Source organism: Lepus europaeus, chromosome 21, assembly GCF_033115175.1.
Source record: "Lepus europaeus isolate LE1 chromosome 21, mLepTim1.pri, whole genome shotgun sequence".
In the NCBI taxonomy this organism is placed as follows: Eukaryota; Metazoa; Chordata; class Mammalia; order Lagomorpha; family Leporidae; genus Lepus; species Lepus europaeus.
In genome coordinates, this window is record NC_084847.1 from 2,299,379 (window position 1) to 2,323,814 (window position 24,436).

At 52.6% G+C, this 24,436-nt stretch overlaps 1 protein-coding gene across 1 annotated transcript; it reads right to left on the minus strand.

Moving 5' to 3' along the window:
• Positions 1–2,871: 2,871 nt before the first annotated feature.
• MEFV (MEFV innate immunity regulator, pyrin) lies at positions 2,872–16,129 on the minus strand. Its single transcript, XM_062180943.1, has 10 exons — positions 15,853–16,129; positions 12,155–12,712; positions 10,155–10,507; positions 9,651–9,746; positions 6,609–6,839; positions 6,159–6,181; positions 4,466–4,581; positions 4,266–4,298; positions 3,585–3,617; positions 2,872–3,422 (listed from the first exon to the last, which is right to left on the minus strand). The coding sequence occupies exons 1-10, from the start codon at positions 16,127–16,129 to the stop codon at positions 2,872–2,874; spliced, it is 2,271 nt and encodes a 756-aa protein (XP_062036927.1).
• Positions 16,130–24,436: the final 8,307 nt, after the last annotated feature.

A 24,436-nucleotide genomic window follows, 5' to 3' on the forward strand; every position in this document is an offset into this window, starting at 1 on the left:
CAACAGGCTGTGATTGGATGGCTTTGGAAACTGCCTGGCAACAGGCTGTGATTGGTTGGGGCATAGACTGCCCCTTGACCAGATTGGCTGGTCTTGGCTATATAAGCTGTTGTACCAACTGTAATAAACGAGTCTGTGGGCTGCTCGCCTCGAGCCTGCTTTTCACCCGACTCCCGGAGTCTGTGTGGTGACTCCGCGCCTCTTGCCCCCACCACGCTGCTCCTCTCAGAAATGAACGGCAACAAGACCCCACATAAACACATTAACCAGCTTATCTTCTGGGCACTTTCAAGCAGTTTTCATCCCTGATTTCCACCTTTGGCTCCTAACTCCAGTTTCCCACTATGTGCCCCTGAGAGGCAGTGGTTGGTGGTTCACGTAACTGGGCTTTTGCCATCCACAGTGGAGTCCTGGATTGCGTTCCTGGATCGTGGCTCTGACCTTCACCCCCCAAGCTGTTGCAGACATTTGGAGAGTGAGCCAGTGGACAGGAACTCGCTCACTCTCAAACCTTAAAACATTATACTAAGTGAAAGAAGCCAGTCACAAAAGATTGCATATTGTGTGTCTCCACCTATGTGATATGTCAAGAATTGGCAACTCCATAGACACAGAAAGTGTCTGTGGGACTTAGTACCTGGGAGTACCTGGGACTTATTGTTGATGCATTTGGGGTTTCTTTTGGGAGAAATAAAATGTTCTGGAATTAGACAGTGGTGATGTTCATAAACATACTGAATACTAAAAACCTCTGAATCTTGCTGGCATTATGGTATGTGGCTTTTAATTTTTTAAAACATTTTATTCCTTTGAAAGGCACAGTTAGAAGGAAAGACAGAGAGATCTTTCATCTGGTAGTTCACTCCCCATATGTCGCAATAGCCAGAGCTGGGCCAGGCAAAAGCCAGGAGCAAAGAGCTTCATCCTGGTCTCCCACATGGATTTAGGAGCCTATATGGGATGCTGACATTGTAGGTAGCATCTTTTTTTTTTTTTTTTTTGACAGGCAGAGTGGACAGTGAGAGACAGAGAGACAGAGAGAAAAGTCTTCCTTTGCTGTTGGTTCACCCTCCAATGGCCGCCACAGCTGGCGCACCATGCTGATCCGAAGGCGGGAGCCAGGTGCTTCTTCTGGTCTCCCATGTGGGTGCAGGGCCCAATCTCTTGGGCCATCCTCCACTGCACTCCCGGGCCATAGCAGAGAGCTGGCCTGGAAGAGGGGCAACCGGGATAGAATCCGGTGCCCTGACTGGGACTAGAACCCGGTGTGCTGGTGCCGCTAGGTGGAGGATTAGCCTGTTGAGCCACAGCACCAGCCCATGCTACAGTGCTGTACAGTTTTTATGTAATGAAACAGAAAGCAGAAATTCACATGCAAAAATTCACAGCCTTACCAGTAGGTAATGATAGAAAAACAAGGGCCAGATTCTATTAATCCCTATTTATCAGTGAAAACTTTTAATGACACACACTGCTTTGGGCATGATTTTTTAAAAAAGATTTATTTGAAAGTCAGTTACACAGAAAAAGGTAGAGACAAAGAGCTTCCATCTGCTGGCTCACTCCCCAAATATCTGCAATGGCTGAGGCTGAGCCATGCCAAAGCCAGGAGCCAGGTGCTTCTTTCGGATCTCCCATGTGGATGCGAGGGACCCAAATACTTGGGCCATCTTCAGCTGCTTCCTCAGCACATTAGCAGGGAGCTAGATTTGAAGTGGAGCAGCTGGGACTCAAACTGGTGCCCACAATGCTGGCCCCGGGCAAGAATTTTTAAAAGATCTTTCTGAAAGATGCTATGGCCAGCTCTAGCAAGCACTATTAGATATTTCACATGCAGGAACCACTGCAGGAATAATACAAGAGAAAAAAATATCTGGGAGATTGTAGAAGGTACACACAAAGCTGTTCTTGGAAACCTTACGACAAAAGAGGATTGGGAGTAACAACTAACCAAAAGGAGCAGTGAAGCAATGGGGCACATGCGTTTTGTTGGCCTGTGGGTTCCACATGCAGAATAAAGCGCCATGAAGAAAGCAGAGCGTGTGTTTGCATGCTGTAGTCATGACCATGGAGAGCCCATGAGTCTAACTGAGACTCTAGTGGTTAGAGTAGGAAGAGGAGTTGGGACAGGATCTTTATTTGATTCTCTTTTTTCCTGCTTTCTATCCCTTCTCTTTCCATCTCTCAGTAGAGCATGATGGAGGGGATATGTGTGAACCAGAGCACCTGAGATCCCACAGATTTTCTGAGTCAAACCGTGCCAGGTTACTCTGTCACTTGGAATTTTGTTAAGTGCTCTTCCTGCAGCCCCATCTCTTTGATGGTATTTATTCAGCAGGAAAATAGGATGCCATCCCACAGTGATCAACCGAGTGACAAATTATGACCAAATTCTATAATAGATATATTCATGAGGTCCAGCCAGTTCTCTGTAAGACTTTATTAATCCAAGTACACAGATACTCTTATTACAGTACGGTCTGTTTGTATTTTATCTTGGCATCTCACGTCTTCACAATGGGCAGATTCAGTATGAGCACACGTCCTTGCCTGAAGTTCTGAGGGAAGATAAGGGCAGGATGTTTTTTTGCCTCAGGAGCATCTGGGAGTGCTGATTCACACAAGGGTTATTACACAACAGTCGACACTTCCTTCTCTGAAGTCCACTTCATGTTGCCAGCACGTGTGTTCTCTTCACCCTCGTTGACCAACATTTCCATCCCTCACCAGCCTCTGCTACAATCTGGTAAGCTCTTTGGCTTCATTACATTCCATGTGGCAGCCAGCACCCAGGAGGTGTTCACTAAGGACTGTTGGCTGTGTAAATGCAAGACACAGGCCAGGATCCAGATGATACACACAGTGAGGCATTCAGCGAAGTCTCTGGTCACCCACTGGACAGATGGTCAGAGGACCCATGTTCTTCCCCCTATCATGTGCCCCGGGGCTGAAGATAGGTTGAAGGGGCCCAGAAGAAGAGAAACTGGTGAATGTGTACATGTGGGATCTGGCTGTCACGTTGTAAAAGGAAATGCTTCTAGTCTTGTAGTCTAGGAAGATGCCCACACGCCTGGGCGGCTCCCTCATCCGCAGGCGGGTTGGAGGGAAGGTAGAGACCCGGTATTCATTTCGCTTCATCATCACCACCCAGTAGCCATTCTCTGGTGACAGAACCATGCTCCCTTTCCTGCTCATGGATGCCTTGCAGACACCCAGGATCCACGCTGTCTTGTCTCCAACCTCCACTTCCCAGTAATGGCGGCCAGAAAGGAAGCTGGGGGAGCCCAGGGCAATAATGCAGCTGTCGAATCTCTCTGGGCCCTCAGGTAGTCGTTCCCACTTGTTTCCAAGTCTCATGCTCTTCAGATCATCAGAGAAGATGAGGTTGGGGTGGGAGGTTTCTGCATCCAGGGTCACGTTCACTGCAGACAGAATTGGGAAACTAGCTCGGGGTCCACAGGCCACATTCCCCCAGGGCTCTCCCTACCTCCAGCACACAAGGACAGGACTGCTCTTCTAGAATGTACTGGGGACACACAAGAATGCAGCAAGCCAAGCCTGCTTGTCTTTATCTGTGTACTTACCAGCATGTGTCTGAGCACCGATCAGTTCTGGAACTACAGAGAAAAAAGAATGGGAGAAAAGTCCTGATTATTTCTGTCCAGAGGGGCTAAGTGACCCTTCCCCCATGGCAAGGAAAGAAAAGGAGGCCGCTGCTGAGGCCCTTGCATCTTTGCTTGAGTGCAGCGTTGTTCCTCCCAGGCACCCAGGCCTGCCTTGGAGACTCTGATATAAGAAGGTAACAGCTGGCTGACGCCGTGGCTCAACAGGCTAATCTTCCACCTAGCAGCACCGGCACACCGGGTTCTAGTCCCGGTTGCCCCTCTTCCAGGCCAGCTCTCTGCTATGGCCCGGGAGTGCAGTGGAGGATGGCCCAAAGTGCTTGGGCCCTGCACCCCATGGGAGACCAGGAGAAGCACCTGGCTCCTGCCTTGGGATCAGCACGGTGCGCCGGCCACGGCGGCCATTGGAGGGTGAGCCAACGGCAAAAAAAAGGAAGACCTTTCTCTCTGTCTCTCTCTCTCACTGTCCACTTTGCCTGTCAAAAAAAAAAAAAGTAACAGCCATCAAGGCAGGCACAGAGGACTGCACGGGATCCTGTTTGGCTTGCCATGCCCTTTATCCCCTGTTCCCAAGAGTGCCCTGACACCAGCAGCGTAAGGGAATATCACAGTAATCCCTGGCCAGGACAGGACCACACTCACCGTTGAATGTTTCCATTTCTGAACGCAGTGTTTCTAAAAAGGGGAAAAGAGAAGCTCAAGTTAAACCACGCAGATCTGCACAGACTGGGAAGAAGCTGAAATGCAGGGGAGATGAGGAAGGGAAGTGAGGGGCTCTGGGCTGCATGGATCCCAGGGAGGAACTGGGCAGGTGCTGCCCATCTTGCCCTGTGCCCACCTACCTGAGAAGCACTCCATGCTCTTCTCTATAAACTCTGATTTCTGGTAGAGCAGGTGGATCTTTTCTTTTACCTCGGGAGGAGTGGCCCACGGCTCAGGAACAGTCACGGCCTTGGCCCTAAAGATGAGACTGTTGGCCAGAGAGAATTGGAGCAGGAAGGTGGCCCAATTCCCTGTGAGCTGGAAGGGAGGAACGGTGCCACAGAGCACACCAGCCCAGCCTGGGATCTGCAAAGCAGAGTCCTCCCTGGACTCAGAAGTCTAAAGAGTGCTCCTCAACTTGGGTCACAGATTAACATCTACTGAGGAATTTCGCAAATCACCGGTAACAGACCACAATGAGTTTTAATAATGGCCTTAAAGTGTTATTTATATTATCTATTAGAATTATCTATGTTGAATTATTTATACTTTGTCTTTTTCTGTTCTATTAAAAATGACAATGAGAAAACAAACCATAACGAAATACTACTTTACACCCATTAGGTTGGTTATTATAGAAATAACAACTGATAATAACAAGTGCTGGCAAGAATGTAGAGATATTGGAACCCTGTGCATTGCTGCTGAGAATGTGAAACGAGGCAGCCACTGTGGGAAACAACATGTAGTTCCTCAAAAGATCAAACAGAACTACTGTATGACGCAGCAGTTCCACTTCTGGGCATATACCGAAATAACTGGAAGCAGCATAGCAAACATGTATCTATACCCATGAGTATAGCACATTATCCATAACAGCAAACCCAAATGCCCATGAACTGATGAATGGATAAGCAAAATGTGGTGCAGACACATTACAATGTTATTCAGCTCTAAAAGGAAAAGAAACTCTGACACAAAAGTGACAGCACGGATGGGACGTGAGGACCCTCAAGGACAGTGATTGTGTGGTCCCACTTGTGTGAAGTCCCTGGAGCAGTCATATTCACAGAGACGGAAAGTAGACTGGTGGCTGGCGGGATAGGGGAGAGGAGAGTGGGGTGGTATTTAGTGAGGACAGAGTGCGGGAAGGTGAGAAAGTTCTGGAGATGGAGGGATGTAGCGACTGTACCACAGTATTGAGTACACTCCACACCCTGAACTATCTATCTAAAAATGGTTAGTGGCAATTTCCTGCTGTGTATGTTTTACCACCCTCTCTCCTCCACCTCCTAGAAAAATGCTTTAAAAGCCCACTAACCCCTGGGTCCCACCCCTAGAGCTTTGTGCCATGGTTGCCACCCTTTGGGCAGGGACTCCCTGCCCTACCCATCACCATCTAGCAGTTGCTTTGCAAGTCCCCTGTACGTTATAATGGTATGGTGGCTTGGCAGCACTGTCCCCTGGCATGGTGTGGTGGCCCAGGCATCAGAACTTTGTAAAGTTCCCCAGGTAGCCCTAATGTGCAGCCTTGTTCCTTCCCTCCCACCCCCACCTGCTGGGCTTGGCCCAGGCCAGCTCACACCAAAGACTCCTGGGAAGTGCTGCCTTCAGTGAGGCCAAAGGCAGCTCTGCAGAGGCAGCTGTCAGGAGAGCTGCATGGAAGCCCCGTCTTCCACCCCAGACCTCCCCTTCCCCTGCACAAATCCAGATAGGCTCCAGGAAGCTGAAAGGAATGGGAGGAGTCTGAAGCCAGACCCAGAGCTTGGGAATAGCTCCCCCAAATGCTTGCTGCAAAGACACCCAAGGGGACACCACAGGACCTCTCTGTACCTGTGCAAGGTGACTCCGACGTCCTAGGAGAGAAAAGAGGGAAGCTCTCAGTTACCAGTCTCCTGGAGGCTGTGCTGACCCCTGGGCTCCTGGACTTTTAGGTTGCTCCTGCCCTTACAGGAATCCCAGCCCTGGGGTGGCAGTGAAACTGGAGTGCCTCTCCTTGAGTCTTTGTGGTCTCCTGAGACTTCAGCCCTGCCAGTCTGAAGCTGCAGCTGCACCCCAGCCCTCTAACCTCTTCTGGACAACGGCAGGGACCCCCGGGGTCCTAGGCCACCTCATGCTCAGGAGAGACCTCATCAAAAGGGTCTGGGCACAAAAGGCATCATGGGTCACCAAGACTAACTCCCACTCCGGGACCCATGGGCTTTGGCAGGGCTTGACACTGTTGGGAGCCTACGTCAGACTAATAGGCATAGTGGGCAGGGGAAGGCCCAGCCGACCACTCACCTGCATGAGCTCCCATTCTGATTTGCACTGCTTGGCCTCCAGCTCCCCAATCAGCTCATCGAGAAGGGCAATGTTCCAGGACACTCGGGTGCCGTATTTCTCCCTGACCTGGCCGATGGTCTGGCCCAGCTCCTCCAGCCAGGCCACAAACAGCTGCTCTTGCTCCTCCAGAAACTGGAACAGCTTCTCCAGCCGGCAGCGGACTCTCTGCCTCTGGGTTTCAGTTTGTTTCTGGGGAACAGGGGACAGGGAGATACAGGAGTCAGTGCTGGGGGTGGACCGTATGTGTCCAGGGAGTCCCCAGCATCCCACCTCCTGCTGCAGATGCCCTGGGGTTACGCACAGACAAGGCCATGACCTCCAAATTGTGCTCCAGGCTGGAGACTTGTTTCTGCCCCCGAAGAGCTGGCACACAGGTGCCCCTTGACAGTGGCTCTATGGGGGTGTGTGTGTGTGAACTTGGCTTCCAATGCTGTTGCACAGAGGCCAATCCTCAGGTCGTCTGTTGCCTCCTGTGTGTGGTCCCTGGGAAGCTGCTTCAGAGAGGCCATGCAGCCCCAGACCACCCTTTGCTTTCCCTAAGGTAGTATCCCCAGACCCACACATGGTCTTGTTTTTATCTCAAGAGGATACGATTAATCTTTTTTTTTTTTAATTAAAAACATATCATTTGGTGCTGTCATTGTTTGTGATTATGTAGATTCTTTGAGGGGAAAGAGGAAAAGTCTACTTCTTTGTTCATTGGCCTATAATCTAAAATTGACCAGTTTGCCCATGATTTAATTCAGGCTGCGCATTTTGAGCAAGGGAGCTACACAGTTGATGTCATGTGCCCTTCCAAGTGCATACTATCTGGAGGCAGAGCGTCCAGCTGGCCCACTGCTGTTGTTGAAGTGCTCAGAGTGGTCTCCCAGAGCTCTATTCTAAACACAGATGATTCCCTTCAAATGGTAATTGGAAAGCATGTAAATACCTTGTTTTCTAACAACTTTCCTTTACCAGTGTCGGCTTCTGGATGATCCCTGCCTATGTAAACTGTTACCCTAGAAACTGTCTTATTCAGTCATTCTCCCACAGCCTTCCCCTTCCTGCCATTCTCCCTATAATGACACACTTCTGTCTGAGAAAAGATGGAATCCGAGGAGGAAGGCCCTGTGTTACTGCGAGTGACCCCTTGTTTCCCTAAACAGCCCAAGTCCTGCCTCACTCTTCTTGGGGACATCCCTCACCTCTGCTTCACCCCACCAGTTCCTAGCCATCTGGGATTATGGAATGGGCCTTCATTTCACTACAATAAATCTTATTTATTTGAAAGGCAAATGGCAGAGAAGGGGGAGAGGTGCGTGCACGGCACACACAAACACATCTTCCATTTACTGGTTCACTCCCCAGACTGCAGCAATGACTGGGGCTGGGCCAGGCTGGATCCAGGAGCCAGGAACTCCATCTTTGTCTCTTATGTGTGTGTCAGGGGCCAAAGCACTTGGGTCCTTGTCTGCCGCCTTCCCAGCTGCATTAGCAGGGAGCTGGTTCAGAAGTGGAACAGCTGGGAATTGAACCATCACAGATGGATCAGAAGTGGAGCAGTCGGGAGTTGATCCATCACGCTAATATGGGATGCCGGTGTCCAAGGCGGTGGCTTAACCCACTGTGCCACAGCACTAGCACTGCCTTTACCCATGAGTGAGGTGTGTTCATGGTACCACTGGGACGCAGTTTGGCTCCTGAACTCAAGTAGGAATTTAAACCCCAGTCATAAGTTAATGGTTTAGGAGGGTGGGAAACTTAATTGAGGTGTTTAGGAGATGGGGCCTGGTGGGAAGCCTTAGACCCTCAGATGCCTTTGGAATGTAGTTCTCGAGAAGGGTTGTTTTTTTTTTGTTTGTTTGTTTGTTTGTTTGTTTTTTGACAGGCAGAGTGGACAGTGAGAGAGACAGGGAGAAAGGTCTTCTTTACCGTTGGTTCACCCTCCAATGGCTGCTGCAGCCAGCGCACCGTGCTGATCTGAAGCCAGGAGGTGCTTCTCCTGGTCTCCCATGCAGGTGCAGGGCCCAAGGACTTGGGCCATCCTCCACTGCACTCCCAGGCCACAGCAGAGAGCTGGACTGGAAGAGGGGCAACCGGGACAGAATCCGGCACCCGGACCGGGACTAGATCCCGGTGTGCTGGCGCCGCAGGCGGAGGATTAGCCTAGTGAGCTGCGGAAGGTTGTTTTAAGAAGCTGAGTTGGGGGGAGAGGGGACATTCTGGCGTAGTGGGTAAAGCTGCCACCTGCAAGGCCAGCATCCCATATTGGTGCTGGTTTGAGTCCCAGCTGCTGCTCTGATCCAGCTCCCTGCTAATGGCTTGGGAAAAGCAGTGCAAGAAGGCTCAAGTCCTTTCGTCCCTGTACCCACATGGGAGACCGGAAGAAGCTTCTGGCTTTGGTCTGGCCCAGCCCTGGCTGTTGTGGCCATGTGGGGCATGAACCAGTGGGTGGAAGATTCTCTTCCTCTCTCTCTAACTATGGCTTTCAAGCGTGTGTATTTTTTTTTTTTTTGAAAGAGGCTGAGTTGGGCCCAATCTTCCTCTGCTTCCAGGCTCTCTCTGATCCTTCCTCTGCACATACTCTGCCATCGGCATGCAAGGCCCTCATCAAGGGCTAAACCAAGTGGGTCACTGATTTTGGAATTGAACCTGTGCAACTGTGAACTAAATAAATCTTTCATCTCCATAAAGTTGGTTGCCTCGGGCATTTTAGTTGTAAGGAAAGCTGACGAGCACAGATGGGTACAGAAGGGAACCAGAGGAGGAGACAGGTTCAGCCAGTGGACTGCATCTGCAAACCCAGGCCTTAGGGGGCCAGGCATCTCCATCTCCAGGATGAAAGAGAAGCAACTTTCCTCTCTGCAGCTCAACAGTGAAGGCCAACAAATTGTATTCATGGGAATCTGGTGTGGCCGTGACTCTGAGAAAGTGATGAACTCACCCCGAGGCCGGTTCTGCCTTGACCTTGTGACCCCCCCCCCCCCCGCCACGAGTGTGAAGGGGTGAGGACTTTACCAGAAAGTTCTCCATCTTCTCATCGCCCTGGGACCTCCGCTCCTCTCCACATCTTCGTAGCTGCTTCAGATGTTCCAGCTGCTTCTGAATTTGCTCCTAGAAAGGGCACTTGTTGAGACACTCGGCTCCCGTCATCACCAGCTGGTGCCAGTCTGGCCAGGAAAATCTGCCTCTGGGAGCGGAGCTCAGGGTGCTGAAGTGTGGAGCACAGGGAGGAGGCAGAGGAGAGAGGAGGGCCGACGCCATGGCTGGGGAAGCAGTGAGGAGAGGGAGCCCCAGGGACCTCCCACAAGCCCCAGAATTCAGCCGCATCTGAAACCACAAGGACCTCCACTGCCTCCCCTGGATCTCTGAGCTACAAAACCAGTCAGTTCTGGTCTGTGTTCTGATCTTGCCATTTACAGCCTAACACACCAGCATCCCAGAGCTGCTGGGGAACTGAGACAAATATCCCGTGTGTCCCAGTGTGTGGCCAAGAAGAGCCCTCAGGCAGTGAGCACCTACCCGGTACTCCAGGGCGACCTCTTCGATGGGGCGCACGCGGTGGCCTCGGTGCTCCCGACTCAGGCTGCAGATGAGGCAGATGGGCTCGCCGTGGTCCTCGCAGAAGAGCAGCTGCACCTGCTTCATGTGGCGCTGACAGTGCGGCAGGGGCTGGGGGCTCAGCCCTCGGGAGCTCTTCCATGCCAGCGAGACCTGGCCATGTGGGCAGCCGGGCAGGCGGCCACCTGAGACCCTGGAGTGCGCAGGAGCCACAGGGCAGCTGCAGGAATCATGCCTGCAGGTAGTCCCAACGGGGTCTCCTTCCTGGGTGTGGCACAGGGGACACGCAGCCTTGTCCTGTGGCCTCCCTGGGGACAACGGCAGTGGAAAAATTTCTTGAGTGGCAAACCCAAGATGGTCACCAAGAGGGATTGTCCAGCACGACAGCACATGAGCCCTTGGCTACACTCCAGCCACGGCGCAGTGTGGCCTCCCCCGACTTCCACTCAGTGAGGCAGCACAGGCACCAGAGGAGCTGAGAGCCCAGGGCTAGGCCGCCTGATACTACAAGACTTGGTTTTTGGGCATTTAAGAAAGAAACGTGACCCTGCCTTGAATCCTATGCCTTTCTCCTTCCTAGACATGGATCTAGCAGGCGGCGTAACAAAGAGCAAGACATTCTGGGAAAACTGCCCCAGACTGATCACGACTCCCAAGGGGAGCTCCTGAGAGTTGTGACTCCGGTGGTGCCCCAGGTGCAGCATGAGCTGAAAGCGCTGCATGAACCAATGGGCACTGGCCGCGCCCGCTCAGGAGGCATCCAGGAAAAGCAAAGGAGGCAGCTTTATCAGGCTATGCGTGCAGCTCACCCGGAAGACCTCAGTGGGAGGACTAGCTCGACTGACACAGTGACCTCCTAAAGCAGAAATGACAGGAGATACAAGCAACACACACACACACACCCTTTCTCTCCCACCCCTCAGAGCCCCAAGAATCCACAGCACAGCACATCAAAAACCGACATTGCTGGTGCCCCGGTGACCCTTCTCCTCCCTCTTGTGACAGTTAATTGCTGTCCCTGTGGCTGCCTTCCCGGCTCCACTGCCAAACCCACACTTTTCAGCCTCCTTTGCGAATGGGTGTGGCCCCAGGGATGTAAAGGCAGGGGGGATGAGTGGCTTCTAGAAACTTCCTTAACACTACCATCCCCCTTGGTGCCTCCATCCTGCTGCTTGCAGGAGTGCCATTGTCTGAGACCGTGAGTTCAAGAACCAAGCTGGAGGAGCAGAAAAGCAGCCGCAGCACAGGCCGGGGTGCCTGGGCCAGCCGCGTGTCATTTATGTGCAGCGCACCTCCAGGTTGTTTCTGCTACTGTTATTTTGGGGTTTCTGTCATCCCCAAACATAATCCTGGGGCCTGTGTCATCAGCAGGAAGGACCCAGAATTTCAGCCAGGAAGCCCCCTCCCTGCCCAGGGAAAGCGAATACTGTGCTGTCCCAGCCTCCTGGCACACCCCCGGGGGCTCCTGCGGGAAGGGGAGACTTTCACCCACTCGTTTTCCACCTCTCACCCTGGGGCACATGCAGCCCTGGGATTCCAAAGAACACCAGAGGATCCTAGGAGTAACTGGAACTCATCTCCGCGTTTGGAGAAGGGGTGCACGTCTGCATTTTTTCAGGGCCCATAACCTGCCTCCGATTCACAAAGGGACTCCAGCAAGCACCCAGAAATCCCATGATAAAAATACAGTGGGGACGAAAGGAAATTGGAGGTAACAGCCTTACAGGCCACCGTTGCTACGGATGCCGGGGCTTCTGGGTTCTGGGGTTCCTTCTCACCTGCAGAGGGGAAGAGGTCTGGATCTGCGGCGTCCTGGGGTGCACCCTCTGCCATCTCCCCCTCGGCCTCAGGGGTCTCTGGATCCCCAGTTCCCTTTTTCTCGCAGGGTACAGTAGGTTTTTCTCCTCTAGCCGGCGCTCCATTGGAAAGTGTGTTCCTGACTGTTCTCCCTCCTGGGGGCGTGGAATGTTCTGGATTCCTGGAGCTCTTCTCTAGGGCCTGAGCAGCCTCTGCATCTTGAGTGGCCGCTCCCCGGGGAGTGGCTGCTGAGTCTGGCTTCCGGGTCCCGGTCTCCAACTGAGGGAGGAGAGTTCCTGGATTCGGGGGTTCTCGGTCTCTCGAAGAAATGAGTTCGAGGCTTTTGGGTCGCTTCTTTCCGGAAGGTAAATACACTTCCGATTTCTTCTGCTCCGTCTTTCCCGGGTAGGCCCCGCACTGGCCTTGGAGCCGCCCGGCCGAGCTGGCGTTCCTGCGGAGCCGGGCACTCGTCGGGCCCGGCCTGTCCCCGGGCGGCCGGCCCAGCACGGGGCTTCTCCTGGCCCACGGCCTGCCCTGGGCGTCCACGCCGAGGCATTTCGGCTCCCTCCGTTTGACCTGAGGCTTCTTCTGGGGCCCCCTCCCAGCCTCAGGCTGGCTGGACGGCGAGCTGGCCGCCCCATCCCCGCTCTGCCGCTGCCCCTCGCCTTCGGGGCCCTCGGCTGCCTTCAGGCTCCCGGGCGTCCTCGCGGCCGCCAGATGCTCTGCAATGACAACGGGGCGGGGCTGTGAGGCTGCGCGCGCACCGCCGGCGAGGGCGGGGGGAGGAGCGACGCCCCCGAAGCCAGGCGGGTAACGCTCAGAACGGTCCAGACCCGCTGGTCCAGACGACGGCCCGCAGTTACCTCAGCGGCCGCCGGTCCAGACGACGGCCCGCGGCTACCTCAGCGGCCGCCGGTCCAGACGACGGCCCGCGGCTACCTCAGCGGCCGCCACCGGCGAGAGCACCCTGGTTTCTGCGCTCTTTCTCAAACAGTACTTTTCAGACTTTTTAAGGAGAGCTTGCTAACCATAAGATCTTACACGGAACTCAAAAATCTAAAGCTATCCTCAGAGATGCACAACATTCACCTAAAAATCCATAAGGAAGAATGAAGGTGTTTGATCAGCACCCAAACTGGGAAGATTACAAAACTTCAGAAAATATTCCCGTACTTTCCTTTGGTTGTATGAGTTGAAGAGAATCCTGACTCCCACAGGTAAGCACATGTAATGGGGATTTTAAAAAACCAGCTCCCCAGGGCCAGCGTTGTGGCATCAAGGGTAAGCTGCCAGCCCAGATGGGCGCCAGTTCGTGTCCTGGCTGCCCCACCTCTGATCCAGCTCTGCTAATGGCCTGGGAAAACAGTGGGGGGTGGCCCAGGTGTTTGGGCCCCTGCACCCATGTGGACCACCCAGATGAAGCTCCTGGCTTGGGTCTGGCCAAGTGCCGGCCATTGCAGCCATCTGGGGAGTGAACTGGCTGATGGAAGAGCTCTGTTTCTCCCTCTCTGATTTTCCCAAAATACCTTTTTCAAAGAAAAAAGAAAAACAGCTTGCCTAGAAATTTCAGGCTGCTGTTTTCACAGAAAGATCAGGAAAGGATACATAAAAAATAGTTCAAGGAGAGCCTGACCCATCACTAAGGGGTACCTGAGGCTGCCAGTGTTTGAATGTTTATATATCATCCACTCGAAAGGCAGAGCCACAGAGTCAGGTAGAGGGAGGGAGAGATGTTTCCTGTCCTTTAGTTACCTTCCCAAATGCCAGCAACAGCCAGGGCTGCGCCAGGCTGAGCCGGGAACCTGGATCTCCATCCAGGCCATACATGGACTCTGCCACTGCCTCCAGAACGCGTTAGCAGGAAGCTTCATGAGCAGTGGGGTAGCTGGGATTTGAACCAGCGCTCTAAGTGGCAGCCTGCTGTGCCACACCTTGCCCACTCCAGTATTTTTTTTTTTTTAAATTTTTGACAGGCAAAGTGGACAGTAGAGGGAGACAGAGAGAAAGGTCTTCCTTTTTGCCGTTGGTTCACCCTCCAATGGCCGCCGCGGTAGCACGCTGCGGCCGGCGCACCGCGCTGATCCGATGGCAGGAGCCAGGTGCTTCTCCTGGTCTCCCAGGGCCCAAGAACTTGGGCCATCCTCCACTGCACTCCTGGGCCACAGCAGAGAGCTGGCCTGGAAGAGGGGCAACCGGGACAGGATCGGTGCCCCGACTGGGACTAGAACCCGGTGTGCCGGCGCCACAAGGCGGAGGACTAGCCTACTGAGCCACGGCGCCGGCCCCACTCCAGTATTTTACACTTTGGTTATTGATACATTTTACCATGAGCTCGTTCATTTATTTTGTAAGTACAAAAAGTAATAAAGTTAGAATCAAGGACTTGCTCAATTCTAAAAAAATCTCTGGAATATCTTCCTGGGACACAGTTTGAAGAAAGATTACTCTCTAATAAGGAAATGAAGAGAACCTGTAATTAGCTCTCCTTAATATTTGATTTGAAGATCATCTTTTTTAAAAATTATTTATTTATAAGGTAGAGTTACAAACAGAGAAGGATAGACAGAGAAATCTTCCATTCACTGGTTCATTCCCCAACTCACCACAGTGGCCGCAAACTGGTGACCATATGAGATGCTGGCACTGCAAACCGGGGCTTAACCCACTGTGCCACAGCACTGGCCCCTTAAAGAAGCTTTTATCAGAATTACTCTAAGGTTGTTTAAAGCAAGTTGCTGCTTGCTTTCTTTGAAAATATAAGTTATTCAAGCTGTTTCAATCTCAAAGATGCTAATAATCATATTTTAGGACATGAAAGGGTAACCAAAGGTTACCTAAGGTTAAGCTGCTGCGTCGCTTCTCGGAGGGTTTAGGATCACCTCCTGTCTCTGCTTCCGACTCCGCTTTCTGGCTAATGCACGCCTCGGGAGGTAGCAGACACAGCTCCGGGATTTGGATCTGCGCCACCTGGGGGACTTGTGCTGAGTTTCTGGTGCTCTGTTTTGCCTGGCCCGGCCTTAGTTATTGCAGGCACTGGGAAGTGAACTGGGGGGAAGGTTTCTATCTGCCTGTCTGCTTCTCTGATTTTCAAATAAAATGCGTAAATAAAAAATTTTAAACTGATGTAAAATTCTACCTAGCAAATTCTACCAGACTCAGATTATGGGTCGAGTTCTATTACTCTTTCAAATAGTTGAAAACTTAGGCAACTTACCTAGTTCTACCTCATAGAAATACACGGAATGTATTTCTGATATATCTCTTAAAATCTAGAGATAGAAGGAAAGTTCAGACATCAAAGAGCCTGTGTCTTAGGCCCACTCAGAATCTCACAAAGGTCTTTAAAAGCAAAAATCAAATGGCCACACTCTTTGATCACAATGTAATAAATTGGAAAGTCACAACAGAAGGGTAGCAGTAGAAAAAGCCTGGGAGGAAGGAAGGAAGGGAAAATGCCCTCTTGGGAATGCTTAAGTACCCCGGTAGAATGTGCCAAAGAGGAATCTAAAACCGAAATTAGATGGGGCACGATGAGATGATGTGTCCGCCCTGGTAGCACGTTTGGTCCACAGGCTCACTTTGCTCCCCGAAAGGTTCTTGTCTGCACTGCACAAAGCGAAGAACCCTCCAGGATCAGACACCTGCCTGTCCCGATCCTGACCTGCACTCAGCGTAAGAGTTGTCCTCACTCTGCTGCGGAGGCCAGAGAGAGGCAAGGGCTTCCTCGGCCACAGCTGCCCTGGCCGTGGTCAGCCTGGGACTCCTAACCCCGCGTGAGAGCACGTGGTCAGAGCCCATAGTCTCCCCTCCCAGGAGCAGCCAGCAGCCAGCACTGGGCCAGGAGTGGGCCTGGCTCCCTTACCCTGGTCTGTCGCTCTGTGGAGCTCCTCTGCCAGGAGGCGCTGGTTGATGGCCCGCAGGACCTGCAGGGTCAGCCGCACGGCGTACTCCTCTCCATAGTGGGTGACCAGCAGGGTGGCCAGCTTCACTGGCCTGGCCATCTGCAGCTGGCCCCGGGGAATCCGAGAGTGCTCTTTTTCCAGGCTAGTGTTTTGCAGCTTGAACTTGAACTTCTCAAAGTCATAGGGCACTAGCTCCTCCAGGGTGTTCAGCAGGTGGTCACTAGGCGTCTTGGCCATGGCGCTGACCAGCAGAGTCTGAGCCGGCCGCCTGCCCTCTGCAGGAGAATAAGCCATCTGCCCAGGCAGCCCCGAGGGTGGGTGAGGAGAGGCTGCTTGTGAAATAACGGAAAAGGCACAGGAAATGCTCCATGCTTCAGTCGGAACTGAGACGTGGGTGAGGGTGTGGCACTGCCAGCTCCTGTTCCCTCCTCTCAGACTCTCAGGGTTTCCCAGCTGACAGGGCCCCCACAGCCCAGCTGTGAGCCCACGCTGAACCCCACTGAGAGAGGGGCAAGTCTGTAGGGGAGGCTCTGGGATTGGATTCCAGACTCGACAGCCACGCCCGCTGCCTCCCAGGAGCTGGGCTGGCACATGGGTGCCTTGGTCTCGTACCAGAGAGGACTGTGGCCTCTTCCAGACTTGGATTTTTGTGGGCCCTCCAGAGCCAGTGGTATGGGGAGGAGCAGTGGGTACAGCCCCGTGAGCTTTGCCCTTCCCTGCCCAGGGGAGGCAGGTGGAGCTGGAAGGGCAGTGCCAAGGGACAGGCCATGGTGTCACCCCTGTGGCTGCAGTTCCAGTCGGTGTCTGGTCCCTCAGCAACAGAAAGGCCTTGACTCCTGGGCCCAGCACCCTGACTGGGCTCTTGAATGCTCATCCTGGGCGCAGACACCGGGGTGGAACGGCACAGGCGTCCTTTGGAGCTCATGACCCAGAGCGGGGACTCAAAGCTGGCCTAGATGCTAACGGAAGTGACCTCCGTGTCTCATGCCCTGACTTTGATCCCCAGTCTGGTTCTGAGGGGTTTCAGCCTGCACAGCAGTGGACACGCGCCCGTGTCCCTTACACAGACATGACAGCAGCGGGCCAGTCTCTAGAGCCCTTTGGTCTGCAGCATTTTCAGCCATTTTTTCCCCCAAGACTTCTCGCTTAAAGACACGAATGTGTTTAAAATCTTTCATGGCAGAACATCCTTCCCTTTGGAGTTGTGCGATGGTTGTGCTGAGGTCTCAAGATCTCTGTGCCTTGAAAGGACGTTTTCTCCTGTCACTGATGAACAATCTGAGTGCATGGACGTGGCCTGACCTCTCAAAAGCTTGCACTCCGTGGTTTTAGGATGCGTTGGGGGGGGCCTGTCCTCCGTCAGTCACTAGCACAGTGGTTGCAGAACGGTGATGTTTTGCCTCTTAGTCGGCATGATTTGCATGTCTTTGTTGAAACTTTCTGTCCTTCCAATGACATTTTGACTCGGATGTTTTGTGGGTTCAGGGTTCCCCCTTCAGCAGAGCTTAGCCTGTGCCAGGCACTGCCTGCGCTGCAGATCTTGTCTCCGCTGCGCTCAGCCGTTAAGCGACTGCTGTGAGGGCCTGGCTTCCTGTCCTGGTGCCGCTCCTGACTCCCACTTCCCGCTAACGTGCTCCCTGGGAGGCAGTGGTCACAGCTCAAGGAATCGGATGTGGGAGACCTGGATTGAGTTCCCAGCTCCTCCTGGCTTCTTCCTGGCCCAGCCCTGACTTTTGCAGGCCTGTGGGGAGTGAGGAAGCCGATGGGCGGTCTCTGTCAGGTGCCAGGCGGTGCACAAGCCATGTAGCCCCAGGCGCCTTTCTTACCAGGTTGCTCACCCTGCACAGGGCCATTGAGGAATCCTAGGCAATGCATCTGTTCTCTGTCTAGAGTCACTTAAGTGGTTTGCTCCTAACGTCTTGGATGTCTTTCTTAAACATACTGGGGGCAGATTGAGGGGAGTTTGTGTCACAGTGGAACCCATTATTCTCAACTCCAGACCAACACAGGAAATCTCCCATGACTTTTCCCACAGTTCCTTCCATTCTGTCAACAGCAGTGTTTATTCAGACACTATAAACCTCCTTCATCGGGATGGTTTTGGGGAATAGGACTGATAACCCTCAGAGGCTAAGCTAGTTATAATACGTGTTTCAAAGCTTATCTTTTTTCCTTATTATAAAGTAATCCATTTTTAAAATCCCCAGATGATGCAAAAGTGAATGCCGTAGAAGGTGGTTTTCTCTCTCTCTCTCTTTCCCTCAAATGCAACAGCTAAGTAAAAATGTAAAAAACAGTTACATGGAAAACAACAGTGAGCACATCTCCTAGCACCTCTACAGCCCCCACAGGCCTGGGTTTGCCATCCCTGCTCCCAGCCAGGATCTGTGACTTCGTGACTTGTAGAGTCAGGATCCAAACCCACTCTTTAAACCACTGCCTGGCATTATCTGCTGGCACAAGGCCAACTTCTTATTTTGCTGTTTTTCTCTGTCCATGGATGCCACCTCTTCAGCCAACCAGTGAGGCTCAGAACAAGCCACTGCCCTGGCCAGCCACTCCGACCTCTCGCTGCACAGACAGCCCTGGGCGTGAGCACCTCTGTGTGTGACTAGCAGGGGAGGCTTTGGTGAGTTTGGTTGGAATTCACCTGCTTGTTCAACGTGTTTTCCATTTCAGAGTGTCCGGTGCTTTGGGTTGGTTTTAATAGCTGACCACATCCCATTCCCTGGCCCTGCTGAGAAGATGACATCCAGACACAGTAGCTTTTCCAGAAAACAGGTGCACCCCAGGGCACAGTGAACTTCTCAGGTTAACCTAGAAGGCTGTTGGCTGGGGTCTCGCTGGGCCAAGCTCAGGTTATCAGGCTCCAGAAGATCGCAACCTGGCCCCTCCCAGCAGCCTCACATTCCTGGAGAGAGAAATGATGAGATGGAGTGATGACACGTGGGGTGCAGGGAGTTCTTGGAGCCCGGGACCCGTCGTCCCCGGGCAGGAAACTCCCGCAAGCTGCGATGAAAGTACCAATGACAGAGGGGGTGGGGAGCGGGGCTTTCCCTCCTGAGCAGGACGTTGGCAACCGCAGCAGCGCCTTTCTCAACAGGGGCGGAGCTGTGCCCGGGCTTTCTGGAAGGTGGCGATTTCGTACCACCGAGGCCCTTGTGAGTCAGCGGAGGGTCACAGTGAGTGCTGGAGTGATTCTTTGAAGACAAAATGTGAAAAACAAGGGGCTGAGCTGGGGCTGGGGCTGGGGCGTAGTGGGTTAAGCCACTGTCTGCAGTGCCAGAATCCCATATGGACCCCTGTTCAAGATCCGAGGCTCCATTTCTGATTCATCGCCCTGCTAATGCACCTGGGACAGCAGCGGAAGATGGCCCAGGGGCTTGGGCCCCTGCACGCATGTGGGAGACCCAGAAGAGGCTCCTGGCTTCGGTCTGGCTCAGCTCCGGCTGTTGTGGCCATTTGGGGAGTCTGATGGAAGAGCGTTCTCTCTCTCTCTCTAGCTCTGGTAAATAAATAAATTTTTAAAAAAAGAAATGTGAAAATAAGATTAGAACCCTTGTGGTTTTTTTAAAAAATATTTTAAATTTATATGAAAGTCAGAAAGAAAGGTGGGGAGTTGGGGTGGGGGGAGATCCTCCATCCATTGGTTCACTCCCCCAAATGCCCATAACAGCTAAGGCTACCTCCCAGACATTCCAGTATAGGGTTTGGATACACCAAGTGGCATCTTAAGCATTGTGCAAAATGCCAATCTCTCTTTGGATGTATTTCAAGTGTGGTATCTAGCAGTGAGAGTATACGTGTTGGATTCTGAATTTCACCCTTGGGCATGATTGAAGCAGCAGCCTGCGTGTGTGGACCGTCTGGAGGTGCCTGGCCTTCCTGCAGAGGGAGCCATGCTGCCCTGCCTGTGCAGGCAGCGTCCACGCTGTGGCTCCCTCATGCTGAGTGTTGGACCCTGCCATAGACTCTGACCCGCCGGTCCATCTGCTGCAGTTTGTACGGAATGTCCTGACATGCAGCATTTTCCCTGTCTGGACAAATAAAAATAAATGCTTCCATCTTAAACTACACAGGAACAGTGAGTAGACTAGTGATGAGCTGCTCTTTCCCCTCTGCCACCAAATGTGTGACCTTGTTTGGGGACAACACGATCAACCTAAATCTAGCACAGCGGCTGCAAACGTTCCCCATCTCATTCCAGTCCCAAATAATGCACAACTCAGACAGCTCCAGGTGTACTCCCTGCCTGCTCACCAGGAGTTTCACTACCTCTGGCATTCATTTCTGTGTCCTTTTGGGATTTAAAGAAAAATGAATATTGGGACTGGCATTGTGACACAGTGGGTAAAGCTGCTGCCTGCAATGTCAGTATCCCATAGGGGCAACAGATGACTTCCCGGCTGCTACACTTCCCATCCTGCTCCCTGTCAATGGCCTGGGGAAATCAGTGGAAGATGGCTCAACAGACTGGGCTGCCACCACCCTTATGGGAGTCATGGGAGACCCAGATGAAGCTCGTGGCTCCTGGTGTCAGCTTGGCCCATTGCTGGCTGTTGTGGCCATATGGGGAGTGAACCAGCAGATGGAAGATTCTCTTTCTCGCTCTCGCTCTCACTCTCGCTGTCTCTGTAGCTCTTTCAATAAATAAGTCTTTAAAAATGAGTAATATATTAGTTTTAGCTCAGCCTCTGAGGGAACATCCATCCTATTTCCCAAAACCATCGTGAGAGAGGAGGTGTATGGGGCATGAATACAACACCGATGTAGAGAGAATGGAAAGAACTGTCCAAAAGGTCCTGGGAGATACCTGAGTTGCTCTGGAGTTGTTCCACTGTGACCTCCAGTCCCTATCAACCAGCCCCTACTCTTTTTAGCTTTAAGAAAGAAATCTGAGACTTTGAGAGGCTAACATCCGAATGTAAAGTGAATTTCTAGGCAGTAATAAATGCGTTGCTTAGGTTACTCAACAGCCCCCTGCAGGGTGAGCAATGCCCCAAGGTTATGCATAGTTTGTCACCAGCTGTGATGCCTTCAAATTAAAGTCTGCTAAGTATTGGGCAAGTCAACATCGTAGATCCAAGAATGTTAATGATTTTTTTTTTAATGGCCAAAGTCTCAATGTCTCTGTGCCAGAGGGGCTGTGTCCAAAGTCAAAGCGGGCAGCCATCTGGCCTAGAGGTCAAGCTGCAGGGGGGCTGCCTGTGCCCCATACTGGGGTGCCTGGGTTCCAGCACTGGCTGTGCTCCTAGTTCTAGAAGGCAGCAGGCCATGGCTGCAGCATGAGAGTCCCTCTCCCTTGTGGGAGGCCTGAGTGGAGTTTTGGTTCCAGCTCCCTCTCCCATGTGGGAGGCCTGAGTGGAGGTTTTGGTTCCAGCTTCAGTCCCTGGCTGAGGTTACTGCAGTCATCCAGAGAGTGAGACAGAGAACAAGAGCTCACTCTCTGTTGCGCTGTCTCTGTTTCTGTCTCCCTGATTCTCTTTCACTGTCCTCTTTGTCTCTCTCTGCCTCTCAAGAAATTGTCAAAGTATACTTTGAGACATCAAAGCAGTTGTATCCGAATTGCTGAGTAAAATGGTGGCCTTGAATTGTTTCCCACAGCTCTTAGTGGGCAATGGGTGTGGGTGCAGCAGTAATTAACATGGGTCCTTTTTTCCATCCCCCATTGTAGACATAGTTGCTGTGGTTGCTGACGGCAACTAATCAGGTTTGTTTAACTTAACAGATATTTAAGGCTTGCACCAGAACTCCAGAAATTAGTCTTGACAAAGCCAGCTGCAATTACAAAGTATCTGGCCCAGCCAACATGACCAAAGGATTGGTGTTATGACTGCAAACAATCATGGGGGCTCTGGCCAGCCTCTGTCCAGTACCCAGAGCCCAACAGGCAGCTGGCCCTGGCCTTTGTCCCCCTTGTCCCTGACCCCCTCTGCCTCCCTCTCTGTCCCCTTTGGAGGTCTCCTGCTGACTTGAAAATGTGAGGTGGTCTTGGGAGGATGAGGACCGCCACGTCCTTAGGAGTGCTGGCCTCTCGAGAAACCCCAATCCATGCATCAGCTCCTGTGTTGTCTCTCGAGTATTGACTCCTGCATGGAGAGCAGCTTGCCCTTGGTTTTTGGTTTTTTTTTTTTTAAGATTTATTTATTTGAAAGTCAGCATTACACAGAGAAAGAGGCAGAGAGAGAGAGAGAGAGAAAGAGAGAGAGAGGTCTTCCATCCATCCGCTGGTTCATTCCCCAATTGGCCGGAGCTGGGTGGATCTGAAGCCAGGAGCCAGGAGATTTTTCCAGGTCTCTCACGAGGGTGCAGGGGCCCAAGGACTTTGGCCAATCTCCACTGCTTTCCCAGGCCATAGCAGAGAGGTGAGCTGGATAGGAAGTGGAGCAGCCGGGTCTCGAACTGGCCCCCATATGGGATGCCGGCACTGCAGGCTAACAGGGGCAAGGATCCAGGGCCGGAGGCACACAGGCCGTTTGTCACGGCTGAGTCCCAACAGGCAGGCTGCTGAAAGACAGTAGCTAAGTTCACAGGGCCTTGGTGAACCAGACACTGGGCTGGGCGTTTCACACACAGCCCTGGTTTCATTCCCATTTTTTTTTTTTTTTGACAGGCAGAGTGGATAGTGAGAGAGAGAGACAGAGAGAAAGGTCTTCCTTTTTGCCGTTGGTTCACCCTCCAATGGCTGCTGCGGCCGGCGCATCATGCTGATCCGAAGCCAGGAGCCAGGTGCTTCTCCTGGTCTCCCATGCGGGTGCAGGGCCCAAGGATTTGGACCATCCTCCACTGCCTTCCCGGGCCATAGCAGAGAGCTGGCCTGGAAGAGGGGCAACCAGGATAGAATCCGGCACCCCAACCGGGACTAGAACCCGGTGTGCCGGCGCCGCAAGGTGGAGGATTAGCCTGTTAAGCCACGGCGCCGGCCATCATTCCCATTCAGTCTCTGAAAAAGGTACTGGTTTTTCTATGTAGATGAGGAGATTCAGGCTTAGAGGTGGGGCGAGGAGTGGGTTTGGTTTGATGGCACCAAAGCCTTGTTTGCCTGGTTTAGCACTGCAAGTCCCTACTTCCGGAAGTCAGGGAGGGTTGGCTGCCTTCTCAGGTTCATTGACATTGGGAAGCATAGCTGGGAGGCTGCAGCCCACTCATATTGCCAGGAGTTATTCTAGGTACTGTGGATACAGAAGTAAATAAAGCAAGTTCTTCACAGAACTAAGATTCTCGTTAAAAATATATATATATTTCTTTATTTAAAAGGCAGAGTTGGAGAGAGGCCTTCCACCCACTGGTTCATCCTGAAATGGCCATGATGGCCAGAGCTGGGCCAGGCTGAGACTAGGAGCCCAGACTCCATCTGGGTCTCCCATGTGGGTGCAGAGTCTCAAGCACTTGGGCCATCCTCTGCTGCTTTCCCAGGTGCTTAAGCAGGGAGCTGGATCTGAAGGGAAGCAGCCAGGACACGCACTGGCGCTCATGTGGCAGCTTAACCCCCTGTGCCACAACGCCAGCCCTAGAGTTAAGATTCTTGTAGGAAAGTGTGGGCAGATAATGAACATATGCCACGTGTCAGCTAGTGATAAAGAAGCTGGGGGAAGGCAGCAGAACAAGAGGACTCGTGAGGATAGGGGGCTGGTTTGGTATTTTAAACAGGGCACTTGAGGAGGATCTTTGTGCTTGAACAGAAACCTGAAGGAAGTGGGAGAGGGGCCGCTGATTTGCTTTGTGGACGAGCAGACTTTAGCTATTTTTGAGTGAGTGCAGGGGCTGGCACAGTGTGTAGCAGGTAAAGCCGCCACCTGCAGTGCCAGCACCCCAAATGGGCACTGGTTCATGTCCCGGCTGCTCCACTTCCTATCCAGCTCCCTGCTATGGCCTGGGAAGGCAGTAGAGGATGGCCCAAGTCCTTGGGCTCCTGCACCCACGTGGGAAGACCTGGAGGAAGCTCCTGGCTCCTGGCTTTGGATCAGCGCAGCTCTGGCTGTTGTGGCCAATTGGGGGGAGGGGTGAACCAGAGGATGGACAATCTCTTTTTTTCTTTTTCTTTCTTTCTTTTTTTTTTTTTTTGACAGGCAGAGTGGACAGTGAGAGAGAGAGACAGAGAGAAAGGTCTTCCTTTTTGCCGTTGGTTCACCCTCCAATGGCCGCTGCGGCTGGCGCATCTCGCTGATCTGAAGCCAGGAGCCAGGTGCTTCCCTGGTCTCCCATGCGGGTGCAGGGCCCAAGCACTTGGGCCATCCTCCACTGCCTTCCCAGGCCATAGCAGAGAGCTGGCCTGGAAGACGGGCAACTGGGATAGAATCTGGCGTCCCGACCGGGACTAGAACCTGGTGTGCCGGTGCCGCAAGGCAGAGGATTAGCCTGTTAAGCCATGGCGCCGGCCAGACAATCTCTATCTCTCTCTCTCTGCCTCTCCCTCTCTCTCTGTGTAACTCTTTCAAATAAATAAATAAATCTTAAAAAAAAAAAAAGAGTGAGTGCGGAGGCCCTGGGGAAATGATGTTTGATGTCTGATGAACATCAAACCAGTGGCTAGAGCGAGGCTGG

Coding starts and splice junctions, on each gene's coding strand:
- MEFV (XM_062180943.1), bottom strand. CDS start 16,129: ATGGCCAAGACGCCTAGTGACCACCTGCTGAACACCCTGGAGGAGCTA. Junction 9,747..10,154: donor AGGTCGCCCTGGAGTACCGG/GTAGGTGCTCAC, acceptor TGCCCTTTCTAG/GAGCAAATTCAGAAGCAGCT. Junction 4,299..4,465: donor GAGCATGGAGTGCTTCTCAG/GTAGGTGGGCAC, acceptor TCCCCTTTTTAG/AAACACTGCGTTCAGAAATG.